Raw genomic sequence first — 13,300 nt, 5'->3', positions numbered from 1 at the left:
TACAGGCCAAAAGTTTGGACACACCAGCCAAAAGTTTGGACACACCTTCTCTTCAATGTTTTTTCTTGATTATTTTTATTTTCTACATTGTAGATTAATACTGAAGACATCCAAACTATGAAGAATTATGTAGTGAACCAAAAAGTGTTAAACAAACCAGAATATGTTTTATATTTTACCAACTCTACCTCTGCACAACCCAACTGATGGTCTCAAACACATTAAAAAAGCAACAAATTCCAAAAATTCACTCTAGACAAGGCACAAACATTCATTGAAAACCGTTCCAGGTGGAAACCTAATAAAGCTGGTTGAGAAAATTTCAAAGAGTGTGCAAATCTGTCATTAAAGCAAAAGATGGCTACTTTGAAGAATCTAAAATATAAAACATATGCTGGTTTGTTTAACACTTTTTTGTTTACTAACATAATTCCATATGTGTTCCTTCATAGTTTGGATGTCTTTAGTATTAATCTACAATGTAGAAAATTTAAAAAAATTAAGAAAAACCACAGGAATGAGAAGGTGTGTCTAAACTTTTGGCCTGTACTGTATATACTGAGCGAACATTCGGACAGCGGACAGTGTTTTTTTTGGTATTTTCTTTATATTTCGTAAAATTCTATATTAAAATGGCCAAAAAGAAGCTGCAGAGAAAGCGTTGTTGTGTTGTATAATTACTCCTGCTAGTAGGTGTCACGGTGTATCAGACAGAGGGGACAGTGAGTGAGAGAGAAGAAGGAACTCGGCTCAGTAAAGTATTCTTTCTTTCGTGCAGTTACACCTACAAAATACAACACTACTGAAATAAAGAAGGAAATAATAGAGAAATATGAGAGTTATTGTTGTTTCTGGTAGATACATTTTATATAAAAAAAGGAAATGTATTATGGTGTATGATACAGCACACGTACTGAACTGAAATGTGATGTATGTGTTTTATGTACAGTACTACTGTGTATTGTTTATTATTGTTTATTACAGGAATTTCTATTCTATAATTTAAGATTTAAGGGTAAATATACTTGTATTTATAACAAAAAAGACCATTTAAGACATTAGAAAGGTTAGGTAAGGGGGTGGTTTGGGAGGTCTGGCACGGATTAATTCTATTTACATTATTTCTTATGGAAAAATAGGTTTAACTAACGAACATTTTGACTTAAGAACAGCCCTTGAGAATCAATTAAGTTCGTGAGTCAAGGGTCTACTGTAGTCTGATAGTAGATAATAATATTAATAATATTAATATTGCATTGGTGTACTTGCATTTTAGAACCAATCAGTTGAATTTGATATCTGGTTTATTATATCTGAGTTAAATGTGAGGTTTTAGTGGGTTTAGTCGGTTACACTGAATGGGGTGGAACAAGTGCAGCAGTGGAAGTTCTAATGTGAAATGTTGATTATTAAAAGTAGTGGCCCAAGAACAGAACCCTGAGGAACACCTTGCAGAGTGGAACAGCGGTGGATTCGTGTTTCTGGATGGAGATAATGGATGATGGAGATTCATGTTTTCATATGATTTATTTAATTAAGAGTTTTAAAATTTTGTGGAAATAAAAGTTCCACATCCATGAGAGATCAAACAAAGAAAGTGAAAAAGTAATTATAATTTCAGTACATCGCTTATAGAACACAATCATTTCTGAGCTTAACAAAGCATTAGCTGTAAATTCAAACTGAACAAGTGCATTGTGGGAAACAAACAGGCATAAGAAACACCAAAGTAATACAGGTATTAAACTTTCAGAACCTTTTCCATCATTTTAGAAAATCCTTTTAACATCATGCATTAAATGATTAGTGTTGAGAAAGAAAAGTGATTTGTATGCAGTATTATTATAAATGCTGGCGTTGATTGAAGCCTTTTTCCCTTTTTAAAGCTTTTTTAAGCTTTATTTTTCTTATTCTGTTGAACGATTTCTTTAATTTCTTTCAGAAGTTTCTCCTTGTTGTTGTGGATGTTCAGTGCTGCTTTCTTCATCAGGTCTTTGATCTTATTATCAGAGTAATTGAGTTTTATTGTGCTGTATTTGTCCCTGTACTCCTGGACTTGTCCTGATAAAACAAATATATATAAAAACATACAGCTTTGTTATTAACATATATACTGATCAGCCATAACATTAAAACCACCTCCTGGTTTCTACACTCACCGTCTATTTTATCAGCTCCACTTACCATATAGAAGCACTTTGTAGTTCTACAATTACTGACTGTAGTCCATCTGTTTCTCTGCATGCTCTGTTTGCCCCCTTTCATGCTGTTCTTTAATGGTCAGGACCCCCACAGGACCCCCACAGAGCAGGTATTATTTAGGTGGTGGATGATTCTCAGCACTGCAGTGACACTTGAATGGTGGTGGTGTGTTAGTGTGTGTTGTGCTGGTATGAGTGGATCAGACAGAGCAGCACTGCTGGAGTTTTTAAACAGTGTCCACTCACTGTCCACTCTATCAGACACTCCTACCTAGTTGGTCCACCTTGTAGATGTAAAGTCAGAGACGATCGCTCATCTATTGCTGCTGTTTGAGTCATTTTCTAGACCTTGTTTAGTGGTCACAGGACGCTGCTCACGAGGCGCTGTTTGCTGGATACTTTTGGTTGGTGGACTATACTTAGTCCAGCAGTGACAGTGAGGTGCTTAAAAACTCCAGCAGTGCTGCTGTGTCTGATCCACTCATTCCAGCACAACACACACTAACACACCACCACCATGTCAGTGTCACTGCAGTGCTGAGAATGATCCACCATCTAAATAATACCTGCTCTGTGGTGGTCCTGTGGGGGTCCTGACCATTGAAGAACAGCATGAGGACTAACAAAGCATGCAGAGAAACAGATGGACTACAGTCAGTAATTGTAGAACTACAAAATGCTTCTATATGGTAAGTGGAGCTGATAAAATGGACAGTGAGTGTAGAAACAAGGAGGTGGTTTTAATGTTATGGCTGATCAGTGTACATCTTAATTAAACTGATATCACAGCAATAAAATACTCGTTCCTGATTGGCACTGTGCCACCTGTAAAGTTTGATGGTGGTAGTATTAAACTCTGGGTTGAAATAGAATGGAATGGAAGGAAATACTGATTCATGGCACTATGCGTTAAAATGTAAAGCTGAACCCACTGATCACATGTTTGTCTGAGCACATTACACGCATTACACGCACTGGAGATGAGAGAGTAGATACACTGATGTTATTATTTCAGAAATCTACATTTTTAATTATCTAAAATGACATTAAAAAAAAAAAACAACAAAGGGATAAACTACGTTTAAAAAAAATGATGTGTTTGTGTGTGGACAGGACCGTAGTCCTAACAGTCCCAAATGAATGTAGAAAGATTATTATAGGACTGTCTTGTATCAACTGTATTTACCTGGACAGTTAACAGAGTTGAACAGGGGGATGTGGATCACGGTCGGACCTTCACCTTTGAACACGTAGAAGTCCAGCGGATTCTCTTTGTCCCCACTTTTAACTTCAGGGAAGGGAATGTTCAGCTCCTTACATTTATCAGCGGTTGTTGTCAGAGTCTGCAGAAACAAGAAACAAGGGAACATGTTAAATACACATCCCACAAAAGGACTGATTGTTTGGACAGCTGGTAGTAGATATATAGATATCCTTTATTTGTCATACATACATATACATGTGTACAGTACAATAAAATTATTTCTTCGCATATCCCAGCTGGTTTTGACCTGGGTTAAACACCAACCTCTGCTCACTATCTTTGAGACGTTTGGACAGTGTCCATGTTGGTTGTCGAGTACTTTGATTTCCTCCTACCTCTCAAAAACATAAGAAGGCGAATCAGACACCTGAGCATGTTTCCCTTCCCATCTAATCTAGTCATTTCCAATTCTCTACTGCAGTTCTTCTGCTGCCTTCAGCCACTGACTACCACCCAGCCTGTCCAACGTGTATAGTCACCAACCGCTTGTTATCCATTTTGGTTTCGTGTATGGAGAGCGACACTGTGCTCTATGTCAATCCCCCACCCTCACGCCAGTGCTTAGATCAGTTCTGCATTATTGCAGCAGCAGTGAGAAGAAAACCTGCCCGACCTTCTCTCCATCCCTCCAACACCACCTAATTTAAACTTGAGAGCTAGAACTCAATTGGATTAGATCCTGTAAAATGCCCCCATGATGGACTTGTGTCCTGTCCAGGATGTATTTCTGCTCTGCTCTGAAGGAATTGCCTATATTAAGTTGCAAATCTAGAGGTTACAGGTTAGTTACAGCTTAAATTGCTGAGTGAACCATAATAGCAGCCAATTTTCAGGTCAACTATCTAGCCTGACCCCACACACTTTGCGAATAGCCATAAAGTACAAGTTTGTATAGTAACCAGGCCCTTACCCTAACTTAAACCCAAACCCTAAACCATATAATTATAACATTTCAGTAACCTGTTGTTACCTGTCCTATAAATCTATAATAAATTCTTTCTTTTATGTTTTTCTTAAACGTAAATACAAAGAAAATAAACTGGGCCAAATACCTCAAAGGGATCTCCATCACTGAAGTCGAGGGAAATGATGAGGTCAACTTTACGTTCTTCTCTCAGCATTGAGAAGTACGGGGAGTTCACTAACAGTGCAGTGTCCTCGTACCGTCTGGTCTCAGTTTGCAGATTACTGCAGCAAGGGTCTGTACAACAATTATAATAAACTTTTACATGGTATATCACAGAAACAAATTTATTTACACCTTAAATATCAACTGAGAAACCAGATCAGACTCAGCAGTGCTGCTGGAGATTTTAATCATCATGTCCACTCTGTTACACACTCTATTACCTGGTTGGTCCACCTTGCAGATGTAGGTCAGAGACAATAGCTTATCCATTGCTAAACAGGTTGAGTTGCTCATCCATTATCGAAGGATGCTGTGTTTTCTGTAGGAACTTCAGACTGACTGTTCTACCGAAGATGTTTTCAAATAGAATTCAGTGAACTGACTAAGAAAGTATTAAGTACAATTGTGAAGAATTATGTCCTTTGTAAAGACCAACAAGTAGAGTTATGGCTGGTAAAGTTGTAAATTAGAAGGTTAAGGTCAAGTGTTTTTTTTTTTTTTTTTTTTTTTTTTCTTTGAGTGATTGTTCCTACATTTCATACCTGTCATGCTGTAGAGAAAGTTGTTGGTCGTTCCCCATGTCCAGTTTAAAAGGAGCTCCATGATTTTCTTAATGAGACTAAGCAATCCTGAAAAAGTTGAACAAGATCACAAATCACTGTCCTATCTGATCTCAGTTCTGGTTTTTATAATCAATGGTTTCTTGTGTTATCTACTAATTTAAGTTTTAACAATATTTGAAAAACAATATTTGCCTCTTAAATAAACAAGTTTTGCAGTGACGTCATGCACATTAACTTTATAATGTTCACAGAGTGTAACACAGTTTAACTTCTAATAAACATAACACAGTTTAAATAATGAATGTAGAAGTAAACTGAACTAAACAAGCTACGTTTTAATGTAGTAAAAGGTCTCCAACTCTGGGTTGCCATAATCATCCCTCCATCCTGAAACTTTGGTGGATTTTGCTTTTGTACCAAACAATCTCCAGACAACAAATCTGCAGACAACAAATTTAAATAAAAAACATTCAAGAATTATAAAATATAATTGTTTTATCATAATAATCTATTTTACAGCTATTAAGAAATTGTAATCAAATAGTGTAATAATTAATGGAATTCACTGAGGAACATGAAATAAAATTTTAAAAAAGAAAAGAAGTCAAAAAAATAAGTTGGGACTGTGTGAAAAATGCAAATAAAAACCTGCAGTGTTTCTTACATTGACGTTTTTTTAATTGCAAAAAGGATTTACCCAAGATATTTCATGTTTTAACTTTATTTTATTTATTAATAAACATTCATTCCTGCATTTCTGGCAAGCAGCACATTCAGAAAAAGTTAGGATGGGGGCAATTTAGGGCTAGTAATGATGTCAAAAACTAAATAATGATGTGATATCAAACCGGTGATGTCAACAGGGAATTGTAATCATATTTTGGTACAAAAACAGCTTCAACAAAAGACGATCTCCAGCTTGTTTGTGTTCCATAACATTTCAATAATATTTTCACACATTTATTGACAATGTTCCTCCGTCTCAGAACGATTGGAAGGGATTTGCACATTTCTCCCTCTACAGTGCATAATATCAAGAATTCTTAAGAAAATATTAGTACGTAAAGGGCAAGGGTGCAAGCCTAAGCTGAACACCCAGGATATCTGATCCCTTAGGGTACGGGTACTGGACTGGCCTGCCTGCAGTCCTGACCTGTCCCCAATAGAGAACATGTGGAGAATTTGGAACCCTGTGCTGTTTCACAACAAAATATCTTTTAGATGTTGTGAGAAGGAACGTTGACATTATACATTGGTAAATGCATTAACGTTTCAATTTTTTTGGAATGTGTTGTAGGACTGAAATGCAGAAATGTTTATTAATAAATAACATGAAGTTGACCAAACAAAACATGAAATATCTTGGGTTCAACCAAACAAAAGGCAAAGTAGATGTAAGAAACATTTAATTAGCCTTTTCCACATTTTCCCAACTTTTTATGATTTAAGTTTGTACATTCGAAGTAAGAAGGTTTTATATTAAAAGTTATACATCAGCAGTAGTGTCTTACTCACCACTTTCACTACATCTTTTCTGCAGCTCTTCACACAGTTGCAGGGTGTGTTTTATTATGTCCTCCTCAGAGACGGTGCATTCAGATAAAATCCAGCTGGTTTTGAAAACTTCCACCCCGTCAAAGTCTCCTAAACACACAGAATTAAACCCAGTGTCTGCATTTGTAGTAAATGTGTTTCTCTGTTTATTAGATTGGTACATTCATGTTACACTGAGCTCCTGATTTATGACAAACATGCACATGCATTATGCACAGCTTAATATGACTGAAGAGCAGATACTAGTCTGAGCTACATTTCCACAGTGGCTTCAGATATTATAGTGAAATAGATTAAAGAAGAACCCATTCACCACACATGCACACAGGGCTGAGCTATTAACTTTTATTCATCAAAGTTGCTTAAAGAAGCCCAAATCCAAACACACAATGATGTAGACACTCAGTTTGAATAATAAAACAGTGTAGAGGTAAACTAAACCTTCTATCAGTTCTTCTTTCAATGTCGTCACATGAATGGATGGATTTTCAGCTGTTAAGGCAGTAAGATTCCACTGCAGATGCTGCATGAGGTGCCGGCATTCCTCATCTGTTTCTGCATCCAGCAACTCTGATGAGCTTTGTCTTTGTCCTTGAAGGCTAGCAGAGTATGTCTCTGTAGGTAAATAAATAAATAAATAAATAAATAAATAAATAAATAAATAAATAAATAAATAAATAAATAAATAAATAAATAAATAAATAAATTATATATATATATATATTAATTTAGGGCTGTCGTGCGATAAAATTTTGTAATCGAGATTAAAACTAATCATTAAGCAAAATTTGAACAGTTATGCACATTTTTATTGCAAGAACATGTTTACCAATAAAAACATTTATAAAATTATTATTTTTAGAAATCCAGCCAATGCCTATATAGAGTTGTTAACAGCTATTCATCTTTCAGTCAGTCATTTAAAATGAGTCTGTTCACATTATCTGATAAAAGTGAGGATCTTTTCCTGTTCATAAACCTGACACTGAAAACAGGTGCTCAGAATATGAACCATTTCTAGATGCAACACTAGTGGCATAACTAGGAGCTCAAGGGCCCCAGTGCAAAAACATTTTGGGCCCCCTCAACAAATTGCATATGCTGATAGCTGATCAGAATGAATTAAAGGACTCACTCAGAAGTTACACTTCAAGTCCAAATTCCCCCCACCCAGTTACAGGGGTATGCAACAGTATAATGTCCTGTCAACCCACATTGTTCACTATGTTAAAGCGTTTATACAGTCCATTGTGATCCATTTAACACCAGTCAGTGTTTGTAATGCTCTGTGTTCAGTTCATAAGCTCTGACCAAAGATGATATTAAAGCGTAAATTACTCACGCTTTCTCACGCTTTTTGAAAATGATTATTTAAAACACCCGATATTTCACAATATGTAGCAGCAGCAGCTCGAGTCATTTGTAACTCGCGACACCTGTTGTGCCCGTGTTAGCATTACAGTATAAACACAATGTTGCTGTGTTAAAGCAGCTCAAATTACCACAGTGACGCATATTTACGTGGCACAAACTTAAACCAAAAAAATAGTTTGATAAAAATGTTTAATCGCGATTAAAATTTTAACGCGTTAATCACTTTACACAGCTATTTACACAGCAAGTATTATATATATATATAATCATTAATTACATATTTTTTTCCATGTACACAAAAAAGTAATGTTTTGTTCTTTTTTTAAATATGTTATACAGTATATGTCGTATATTTTCATCATGTTAAACTTTCCATACTTGGATGCGAAAATGAAACTGTAGGCAGGATTCCTTTAACGTGCTCTGATATCCACTTGAATATTGCCGTCCTGTCAGCCAGTGCGCTGCCACACAGACCTGGACATTTCACACAGAAAAAAACCCTGTCATTAGTAGGACAGAACCAGGGTGGTCAGCTAGCACAAGTATGGCTGGATATCTGGGTGGATCTTGAACCAGAGACCTCCCAGTTTATAGACCAGTACACAGTACAAGAAGCCCAAATCCAAACACACAATGATGTAGGCACTCAGTTTGAATAATAAAACAGTGTAGAGGTAAACTAAACCTTCTATCAGTTCTTCTTTCAATGTCGTCACATGAATGGATGGATTTTCAGCTGGGCAGTAAGATTCCACCCCACATTAACTAGGGTTTGAGAACTGAGAAAATGAATTGTTGCCATTTTAAAACCTAAATGATTTGCAATATTTCAAAGAGATGTTCTTTTTGAACTGACACTTCTTAGATTTCTCATCCTGATCATGATTCTCTCAACTGTTACCAACATACCTGCTCATTGTGGAACATTGTATTGTGTAAATTATAAAAAGTATTTTATTTTAAAGTAAGTTGCATGAAACTCCTTCTTTTAGTTTTTTGTTAAATAAAGGTAAATAAAGAGTATTAACAACACACATGTAACCGGAATTTGTTTCCAACCACAGCAAATGGGAGAATATGAACTCCATTCCTCCAGTCAATGCAGAGTAAGAATTAGCATAGTAAAGTTGGGCTGTATTTAGCATGTTAAATACATAACAGTATGTTTTAATGTTTTACCTTGTAGGTACAGCATGTCCATCTCAGGCTGGGGCTCAGTCGAAGATCCATTCTTAAATTTACTGCCTAAATGTTTCGTGTCCACAAATGCTCCAGTGTGTGAATAACCAGACAGATGAGGAGTGATCTCGAACCAAACATCTGTACAGAGGAGAGACACTTTCATTATCTCACACGTACACTAGGGGTGATAAAAATAGATTGGCTCTGATGTTTTTTATTTTTAGTAAGGTTTTAGATGTAGTGTTTTTGTGTGTGTTTTTATCTGGTTAGTGGTACCATAATATACACTCACACACACACACACGCACACACAAACACACACACACACAAACACAAACAGATGTAAAATACCTTTATACTGTTTCTCGTGTTTACACTTCTGATCAATCACAGTGTAGATGGGGTACGGATCTTTGGTGGAGTACCCCTCCTGCCATGTAACACCTTCTTCATCTATCTGTAGAGAACACACAGTGCTGGCTTCACCAATCTATTCATCACTTCTACATTCTACACTTCCAATATCTGAAACTTTCACACCAGTGTAAATAAATGTGCTATGTGCAAAACCTATGACATGTTTTATATTTTACACTGTTTATTTGTGGTAAAAAAAATTCAGCACATAAAAAAGCAATTGTGCTGTACAGCTTACCATGTTTAAATTTTAACCTATTTTTCATTAAAAAATCAAACCGTGGAAATCGACCAGGGGGTCTAAACTTTTGCAAAAGATATACTAAACAAATAACATTATTAAACAAATAGAACTAGAAATAGAACAAAAAAAGATCCTGCTTCTCATGAGTTTATTATTATTATTATTATTATTATTATTAATGTAAATAATAATAGTGAAAAATAATAGCAATAATAATAATAATAATAATAATGGCAATAATTATAGTAAAAAAAATTTTGCAATAATAATAACAATAATAATGGCAATTATAATAGTAAAAAATATTAGCAAAAATAATAACAATGATAATAATAGTAAAAAAAATAATAGCAATAATAATAATATAAAAATAATAATAATAATAATAGTAAAAAAAATAATAGCAATAATAATAGTAAAAAAACTAATAGCAATAATAATAATAATAATAGTAATAACAGTAAAAAACTAATAGCAATAATAATAATAATGGCAATAATAATAGTAAAAAAAATAATAGCAATAAAAATATTAATAATGGCAATAATAATAATGAAAAAATAATAGTAAAAAAAAAATAATAATAATAGTAAAAAATAATAGCAATAATAATAGTAAAAAATAGCAATAATAATAATAATAATAATAATAATAACAATACAAATAATAGTAATAATTATAATAATGACAAGAATAGTAATAATGATATTATTAATAAGAATAAGAATATTAATAATAATGATAATAATAATAATGAGTGATAATAAGTAATGGTGTTCTTACCTCTTTCACTACTCCTGATATAATCATTGCTGCCCACGCATGTGTCAGACTGAAGTTTTCTGACTCACCAAAGTATTTCATCAGCTCGACACGTTTCTTTATAAATGGGACTTTTCCATCAACCAGCCTTTTAACAATGTCATCTGTAAGATCCTTCAGGTTGGTGGACCAGTCTTGTTTTTTGTACAGTGATGACATGCACCTTCAGAGAACAGATTAACATGTTAATGGTTTTACACTCTACAGTTCTGTTAGTAACAGTAAATCTACAGTTTAATGTTCAGTACCAGGTGGATCCAGAGACTCCACTCAGGTACATGACTGAGTCCAGCAGTTGCACTTCATCCAGAGCACCCAGTGATCCCAGCAGCGCCACCATGGCTCTCAGACCTCCACCAGAACCCAGCACGGCGATGTTGGGCATTTCATCCTGTCATCGATAAAAAAGTAAACATTGCTTATTCAGCTTGGGTGATACATTTCTACACAGTGTTCTATAAAGTTCTGTGATGCCAGAATTGATAGATTTTGTAAATATCCACTAATTCCTAATTTATATAGAAGATTGTGGTTAGTGTAGTTTAGTGTAGGATACACAATAGTACAGTGGAGCTGAGGGTATACGTCTGTGCATTGAGGTGTTTCTTACCACGTTGCAGGGTATACCGTTGTGCTTCAGACAGTTTAAAACCGTTTCTAACCTCTTCATCACGTGTTCTTTTTCACCCTGACCCAAGACGTGTCCAATTATCACATGACTGATAGAAAAAGAGAAAATAAAAACACATTTCATCTATTACATCATATACAATGTTTGTTTTAATTATAATTTACATTTACATTTTTGGCATTTAGCAGACGCTCTTATCCAGAGCGACTTACAGAAGTGCTTCCATAGTGAACATTTCATTACTCTAGTTTAAGTAGACAACAGTCCAAGAACATCCAAATCTGCTAAAATCTGTGTGTTTTTTTTTTTTTTAAAGAAATGGAAAAGTGTGTTAGTAAGTAAGTACAAGTCAGCTTAAGTGCTTAGTAAAGAGGTGGGTTTTTAATCATTTTTTAGAGATTGCAAGAGACTCAGATTATTTATTAATTTGTATTATTATTTAAAACCTCTTTATAAAGAATCAGTACTAATCAGTACTACAATTATTGAATTGGTTGTATGAGTATAATTGGGTTGGCATGGGTTGGTGTACAAGTATTATTAGTACATAATTAAGACTAGATTATAATCAGGGTCATGGTGTGTACGGTTCATGTGGGGTCACTGGGCTCAAGGCTTTAATACTCTGGAAAGGTTGCCAATCCATCGCAGGGCTTCAGCCACCCACCTTCTCCATAGCCAATCATGTGAAGCACAGCTGGGCAATAACACTACTGTGATTCAAAGCCAAATCTCAGCAGTTGTGGGTTAGTGTAATTCCTCCTTACTCAAGTGCAGTTAAAAGTTATTCTGTTAAATATTAGTCCAAACTGTCTACTGAATTACAAACATACTGAAACGATAGATAAAATAGAACAAACAGAAAATTACCTTTCATTGTTCTTTGTCTTTTCCATCTCTGAGAAATGAAGCAAATAAGAAAGTTATAAATAAAAAAACCCTGATTTTTTAACCAATATGGTTCACATACAGTGCTTCCCTATTTCTGTTCTTCTTGCATAATTGTCAAACTTGTCATTTAAAATTTAGTTTAATAAAAGACAAAGACTGAGTGAGTAACCATGAACTGTAGTTTCTAAATAATTATTTACCGTTTATCGTAGAGTTATCCAACAATAACTGGCCCTGCGTAAACAAGGAACACACAGCTTTGATTACTGAAGCATCATTTAATCCAATAGCAAGTTTATAGCAAGGTGAGGTACCAAAGGTGGCGCCCTGTGTTGTGAATGACATGAAACAGTAAACGTACTGAACGTACCAGGACATAAGAAAGAAATTAAACTACAAACATGAAGCCACAATAACTGAAGACTGGTTTCTTGTCTGAGCTTCTTAATCTTTTGATTTAAATACCATTAAAAAGATTGTTAAAATGCAGGTCTGACTTTGAGGAATTGAATACCATAATTTCTTACCTTAAACATCTGGAAGCTTTAAACTACCTATAGAAGCTAGTACTAGAGTTATTATTTATATATTCATACACACAATAACAACACGGTCCTCACGAGTATACCCCAAATGTACAAACCCAGTAAAAAGGTGACGTACGTACCTTGACGTGTAAATGCTGAGCTCTGCAGGTGAAGCTGAATCAGGGGTATTTATAGCAGAACTATAAGTGATGTCACAATCGGTGAAAAGCAGGTTTTTCATGAAAACTGTCAAATCTGGTCAATCATCTGGACGTTTCCATGTTATTTTACTGATGTATCAGACGTTTTGTTGGCACCTCTTCATAGACCATGTAAAAAAACGTGTTTGCTTTCTTTTCTTGAAAGAGATAAACATTTTACTATTCTATTTTTTTATTCTTTAATGAACTTTGCTCTTTATGCAAAACACCACAGATGAATTGTTACAGAATCTACTACAGGACAAAAGTGTGAAATTAACCAATGATTCTTAAGGCT

General features: G+C 34.8%; 1 protein-coding gene across 1 annotated transcript; it reads right to left on the bottom strand.

Moving 5' to 3' along the window:
* Positions 1 to 1,891: 1,891 nt before the first annotated feature.
* LOC134302022 (cytosolic phospholipase A2 gamma-like) lies at positions 1,892 to 12,280 on the bottom strand. The gene is made up of 12 exons (XM_062987001.1): positions 12,255 to 12,280; positions 11,364 to 11,472; positions 11,002 to 11,144; positions 10,715 to 10,916; positions 9,622 to 9,727; positions 9,268 to 9,408; positions 8,464 to 8,562; positions 5,490 to 5,597; positions 5,137 to 5,223; positions 4,518 to 4,666; positions 3,388 to 3,544; positions 1,892 to 2,061 (listed from the first exon to the last, which is right to left on the bottom strand). Exons 1-12 carry the CDS (start codon positions 12,278 to 12,280, stop codon positions 1,892 to 1,894), a joined length of 1,497 nt encoding a protein of 498 aa, XP_062843071.1.
* Between the last annotated feature and the right edge of the window lie 1,020 nt (positions 12,281 to 13,300).

The sequence above is a fragment of the Trichomycterus rosablanca genome, chromosome 2 (genome assembly GCF_030014385.1).
Source record: "Trichomycterus rosablanca isolate fTriRos1 chromosome 2, fTriRos1.hap1, whole genome shotgun sequence".
NCBI lineage: Eukaryota > Metazoa > Chordata > Actinopteri > Siluriformes > Trichomycteridae > Trichomycterus > Trichomycterus rosablanca.
This window is presented reverse-complemented; position numbering and strand designations above follow the sequence as displayed.